A 6734-nucleotide genomic window follows, 5' to 3' on the forward strand; every position below is an offset into this window, starting at 1 on the left:
TAATCACTGAATATTCAACCAAGTGGTAGGCCTAAGCTGGACTTTTGTACACGGCCTGAAGATCAGCCTTCTTAAAGCTCTTCTGCTCCCAATCCCCAAATCCAAGAGTATAGGGCCACCATTAATTGGTACGTTTGGGCGGATTAGAAAAAAGTGCCCCCTCCAGGCTGATGTATAACAACGAGACATCCTTATTCTGGGCTTACACATGGCTTATACGTCCTTCTGTTAGGGAACTGTGGACCGAAACCATCCCTGAAACTAACCCTGAAGAATTCAGGAGGGGCCAAAAGGAGGAGGGAGGAGAAAATATGTCCTGCCACCCTCCCAGAAGCTCTCACGCTGGAAGCGGTCTTGGCTGAGAGATGCACGCCACCAGGAAGGACCCTGAGTCAGACCAACTATGGGCAAAGCAAGATGATTGGCCAGAAACAACCCGGAAACTATCCCCCTTAACATCAAAGCTGAGACTGTGAGTCACGTGGCAGAGCAGTCCTCCTGGGTTCCCTTGCCCTCCTGCTTTCCCCCCAGGCACCCTTCCCAATAAAGTCTCTTGCTTTGTCAACACGTGTGTCTCCTCGGACGATTCATTTCTGAGTGTTAGACAAGAGCCCACTCGGGCCCTGGAAGGGGTCCCCCTTCCTGCAACACTTCCACTGAGCTTTGAATGAGCTTCAAAGCTCATCCCTCACTCTCTTAGCCAGACCCAAGCTTGTTTAGGAACATAATACACGTATCCACACGTGGTAGCTGGCCAGCATGCACACATGCTGCTATTCCTTGTACTCAAAAGGCCCATACACCTCCCACCTGCATATGCAAAGTTTAGTACCCAGCCCAAAGGTCACTTCCTCTGTGAATCTCTCCTCCACTGCTCTCAGGCAGACTTCCCCCTCCGTCTTTTATATCTCCATCACCGGGGAAGATACCCATACTGAGTCCTACCATATTGCCTCCCAGTTCTTTCTTCACTGCCTAGTCTCACTGCTGTACTGAGTAGGAATCAAGACGAGGCGTCACATCTTAATCATCTTTGAGTCTCAAATGCCTGGGATGGTGCCTTTACAATACATGGTTGGCATTCAACAAACGTCTTAGAATGGAGGCAGAGCTTCAATCAAGTTACTACTCAATTCAAAATCTTCACAAAGCCTCCCTCTGGCCTCCTGACTGTTTCAAACCCTCCACCCCCAGCCTGGCACATCGGATGCTCAGCCTCTTGGTCACAGTGGATTTCTGAGCACCTCTTACCTCCGGGCCTTTGCTCACCTGTCCCTTCTGCATACGATGCCTTTTTCTCCTCTTCGCCTGTCAAAGCCCTATCCATCCTTCAAGGCCCAACCCAAATGCCACGTTCCTCATGAAGCAGCCATTGGGAGGTGAGGCCTCTTACTGCTGAGAAGCAAAGTGCTTTGTCCTCCACCCCTGAAACACCGCTCTGTGCTTTAACGATGTGTGTTTGTAATAAAGCACTTGGAGGGCAGGTACTTCCAGACTTGAGCAGAGGGTAGTGCACGCAGTAGGTGCTCGGTAAATATTGGACAGGATGACTATGCCTGAGGGTGGAAGAGGCAGTAAACTCATCTTCAAGGAACCAGCACGACACAGATCTCCTGCCCCTGTCCTCTTTTTTCACAGCAGGGACAAAATGTGAGCTAAGGAAGAACCAACTGAGTCACCGTCCATTCCTCCCCCAGCCAACGTAGCTCAGCTTCCCTCCTGGAGAGGTGAGAGCCAGGTGTGACAGCCCGAGTTCCCTTTGCTCCACCCCCTCTCTTCCCCCAAACACAGAACAGAAATTCACCTCTGCCAGCGTTGTTTTCAAGTTCCTGCCAGACGGGCCACACACAGGACGCATGGCAGGCGGCCCTCAGCTCGCCTCTGCGGGGACTGTGATCACAGAAGCCTCCCTCCTCAGCATGAAGCACCTCAACTCTGCGCCCTGGGCCACGCTGGTCCTCAGCCTGGCCTTTGCCTCTTTCCACCCGGCTTGCTTGGCAGGTAGAACTGTGAGCTTTATTCTTGCCACGCTGGGAAGAAGAAGGGAGGGGAGGGGGGAAAGAAGGAGGTGGGAGAAGGATTCCTTGGCTAGGGTTGGTCCCGCACAAAGGAAAGAGGAAACAGTACTTTCTCATCTGAAGGATTAGGCAAGAGAGGGTAGGGTGGGACGGGAGTTACCTTAAGACCAGCGTCAGCCAGTATGGGAGCAGCCACCTCTGCTGGCCTTTGCCACAAAGAGTCTCTCCCATCAGGGGACCAAACTGGCCTAAAATGATATCTTTGGGTTGCTGTTTCTCAATGGCTCCTTGTCAGCATAATTGTGTTGCAAACCCATATTTTGTGGTTGTCATCCTGCTTTTGCGTGCCCTCCTCTCACCTAAGGACCTCTGTCCCTCCCTCGACCCTGTGCGCCCTTTGCAACTTTCACAAAACCTCAACACACAAAGCTGTCGTACGCTGTTTAACCTTCTCCCACCTTGCCCGGCTCAGGAGATGCTGGGTTATGTCCCGACTTTCTTGTGGAGGCTAAAGGGAGATGTTAGGTGGCCTCCCCTGGCTTGCTCTCCCAGGCTGGGCTCTGCACGTCAGAGACCTCAGTCACATTCTCACGCTCCTGGTTTCTGCCTCTGGCTTTGATCTTGCTCCTCAGAACAGTCTGCCCTCCTCTCTGACAGACAGATTCTCCCTCTCTCGAAACCAACCCTCGCTGTCCCCCCTCCAGGCTCTATCTATCTCTCCCATCCTCACGGTCTCTCCTATGGAGGTTCAGAGCGTGGGCTCTCAAGCCACTGAGGCTCAACTCAACTCTGGCTTCCACAACTTACTAGCTGTGTGACCTTGAGCAAATTACTTACCCTCTCTGTGCTCCAGTTTCCTCATTTCTAACATGGAGATAATCATAGTGCTTATATATAGGTTTGTTGTAAAGATGAAATAGGTTACTGAATGTAAACAACTTCTAATAAAATAGCACATGGTAAACCCTCAACGAATGTTAACACATTCCTTTTATTTTCCAAATCACCCCTCCCCAGATGAGAGTGGTTTCTGTTTACCTGGCCATGCTTAAGAGAGGGCCTCAAACACTTGACAAATTTAACTGCCCTGAATGGTTGGGTCTTGCCAGCAGCCTTTACTTTGGAAGTGACTCCAAGTGGGACCAGTCCCTGGCTGGCTTTGCTTATGAGGGAGGTGGGTGATATTTAAATTCTTAAGAATTTGTAACAGGGTATTTAGTTTGAACCATGTAAAGTTTCTGATACTGAATAATTTTTGACCTACAGAAATGCCAATTTCATATGGTTGAACCTAATATTAGTATTCCATTAACTAGGTTTTTTTCCATTCACTAGCTCTAGACTGGGACCACTTCCATTCTAGGGTAGAGGGGAGATGAAAGTCAGGGTCAAGGAAGTTATTCGGGTAACAAGGGAAATTAAAACATTCAGGAATCAATTTTTCCAAAGCAAATAAAGACCAAGCTCTAAGGCGTTTAGCTGTAAATTATTTACAGTAACCATCAGATTGCATCAAGGTAATTACTATACTTACGCAGGACATTGGAGCGGCTGGGGGCGCGTGGCATTAAATTAGTCTGAGCAGCAATTTCATGGCTTTGGCTAAATCAGAAGTTTCCTCCTGACTCGTCCTGCTATGTGACAACAAGCAATTTTGAAGGACATGTTAACCTAGAGTCAGTGGGGCCTGGAGAGTTCCAAACTCTTTTTTTTTTTTCATTCCCAAAGAAGTAGATTGAACAACAACATAATTTCCAGAAAGATTCTTTTAAATGGTCTCTTGGTTTTGCTCTACCTAGATCAGCATTGTCTAACAGAATTTTTTTTTTTTTTTTTTGCGGTACGCGGGCCTCTCACTGTTGTGGCCTCTCCCATTGCGGAGCACAGGCTCCAGACGCGCAGGCTCAGCGGCCATGGCTCACGGGCCCAGCCGCTCCGCGGCATGTGGGATCTTCCCGGACCGGGGCACGAACCCGTGTCCCCTGCATCGGCAGGCGGACTCTCAACCACTGCGCCACCAGGGAAGCCCATAACAGAACTTTTTTGATGATGGAAATGTTCCGTTATCTATGCTGTGCTTCCAATATGGTAGCCACTAGTCACATGTGGTGATTGAGCACTTGGCATGTGGCTGATATGACCAAGTAGCTGCATTTTTCATTTAATTTTAATGAACTTAAACAGCCACAATGGTTAGTGGTCACTGTGTTGAACAGAGACCGAGACCATCTACCTTCTGTTTTTTGCTTTTGTTTTTAATTTTTGGCCACACCCCATGGCATGTGGGATCTTAGTTCCCTGACCAGGGATCAAACCCGCACCCCCTGCATTGGAAGGCAGAGTCTTAACCACTGGACCACCAGGGAAGTCCAATCATCTACCTTCTTATCCTCAGGGATGAGAGGGAACGTGGGCCATGGTTTTTCTCCCTCGGGGATCCTTATGTTCCTCTCCATAACCCCTCCCCATCCCCCAAACCCTGATATTTCTGCTAAAGTTCTTTTTATCATTGTGCTCCTTGTTTATTAATCAAGGGACAATTCTAAGTGCTGCATATTCTAGAAACCTCTCAACTGGCTTGTAGGGTGTTTAATTAATTTTTTATTAAACCCTCTCTCTGAGTAATAACATCATTCTCATCATGAAGAATCAAGGTCAGACTTCAATGTTTACTAGTTCCAGTTTTTGAAGGAAATTGAAGCTAGTTACGAAAAGACATTCCAGATTTTTAAGTGATTGTGTTAATATATACTAGAAAAAAAGTTTATAGATGTACCTATCTGCATGGAAAACACATAAAAGAGAGTGTTTAGAGGCCCTTGGTGACGGAAGGGACATGAGATATGAAGATAAAGCATCTCTGAATGGGACTCGGGAGTGATAGGAAAAGGGGAGTGTGTGAGTTTGCTAGCCAACAAAATACCATAGCCTGGGTGGCTGAAACAACAGAAGCTTCTTTTCTCACCATTCTGGCGGCTCCAGGTATCACCGGGTTTGTTTTCTCCTGAGGCCCCTCTCCTTGGCTTATAGATGGTCCCGTCTGTGCTGGGTCCTCATGTGGTCTTTGCTCTATGAGTTCACATACCTGGTGTCTCTTCCCCTTCTTACAAGGACACCAGTCATATTGGATTCATTTAACCATTTAACCTTAATTGCCTTTTTAAAGCCCTATTTCCATAAAATGGGTTAGGACTCCAACCTATGAACCTGGGGGACATAGTGCAGGCTATGACAGAGGGTTAGCTTTGTTGCATGAAATTTCAATGTACCTCTACTGGAACTTCTATAACACTTTCATAATACTCACTACTGATTCAAAAAATGATTGCAAACTCTATGCCTGAGAATGGCTTCTCCTAGTGCCTGAGACTATCTTCTGTCTTTTCTTCCAGAAGCCAGCGGCAGCAGCAACTCAACCTTGACTGTCCACCATCCAGGCCTTGAGACCCTGGAGCAGTGCCCCAGTAAGCCTCTCCTGGCAACCTCCCTAACCCCAGGGCTCATCCTGGAGCGGGGAGGGACACTTAAGCCTCCTTGCTTTCTGCCCATTGGCATCAGGTGGCTGAGCGCCTGCCTGGCCCTCCTGTGCACCGGTGTGGTTTGTTCACAGCCCCAGAACTGTCTGCAGAGCACGTCTAAAAAGCTCTCTTGGGCTTGGTCCCCATCTAAGCTCACACTCTTTGGTGCAGGTGGCTTTAATGGCCCATCCCCAGGACAGAAGTCAAAATCCCCCTACCTTCAAATGCTTATAGAAATTTGGAAGTGGAAAGACCCTAGACATCAGCCAGTCCAACTTATGCCCAAGGCAGGAGCTTCATTTTGGTATCCTTTGTATATTTGAGTTCATCCTCTATCTGAAGTCTTCCAGTGGCAAGGAGCCTACCGCTTCATAAAGCAACCACTGCTATGCGTGTCTAATTAACAGGAAGTTTGCCTTATTCGAAGTTTGCCTCCTTGATTCTGCCTTCATTGGATGAACAGATGTGTTTACTTCTGGGCACTTACAAAGGAGGGTAATAGGCAATAACATGTAGAGGTTATGAACATGACTTTGGACTCCTACAGGCTTGGGTTTGAATTCTAGTTCTGCCATCTCGTGACCTTGCACAGGTGACAGCCTCAGTTTCTTCATGTCAAACAGCAGGAATAACTGTGCCTATCACTCTGTGAGGAATAAATAAGGTAATGTGTGTAGAGCACTTAGCCTAGTACATGGCGTGCTTTAGTAAATGGTGGCTATTCTATTATTACTGGTCTCAGTGTTATGAATACTAGAGAAGAGCTCGGGGGAGGGGAGGCTGGTGTGACGCTGTCATTCCCGCTCTCTCTTCCCACCAGATGTCGACTTCTGCCCACAAGCAGCCCGGTGTTGCCACACCGGAGTGGATGAATACGGCTGGATCGCAGCTGCCGTTGGTTGGAGTCTCTTGTTTCTCACCCTCATCCTGCTCTGTGTGGACAAACTGATGAAGCTGACTCCAGATGAGCCCAAGGACTTGCAAGCATGAGACTTAGAATCTTTGTCCCAAGAATGTCAATCACCACCAAGTTGTAGGTAATAGCAGGCAGGGATAGCGCTAATGTGATTTCCATTGCTTTAAAGTCTTTTAATCCTTTTTTGTTTGTTTTTGCTTTTGTTTCTGTTTTTGTTTTGGCCGTGCAGTGCGGCTTGTGGGATCTTAGTTCCCCAACGAAGGATCAAACCCGGGCCCTTGG

At 48.0% G+C, this 6734-nt stretch overlaps 1 protein-coding gene across 1 annotated transcript; it reads left to right on the forward strand.

Moving 5' to 3' along the window:
* The first annotated feature begins 1856 nt into the window (after positions 1–1856).
* TMEM213 (transmembrane protein 213) lies at positions 1857–6526 on the forward strand. Its single transcript, XM_065884392.1, has 3 exons — positions 1857–2001; positions 5411–5482; positions 6357–6526. The coding sequence occupies exons 1-3, from the start codon at positions 1857–1859 to the stop codon at positions 6524–6526; spliced, it is 387 nt and encodes a 128-aa protein (XP_065740464.1).
* The last annotated feature ends 208 nt before the right edge of the window (positions 6527–6734 follow it).

Source organism: Phocoena phocoena, chromosome 9 (genome assembly GCF_963924675.1).
Source record: "Phocoena phocoena chromosome 9, mPhoPho1.1, whole genome shotgun sequence".
Classification (NCBI taxonomy): Eukaryota; Metazoa; Chordata; class Mammalia; order Artiodactyla; family Phocoenidae; genus Phocoena; species Phocoena phocoena.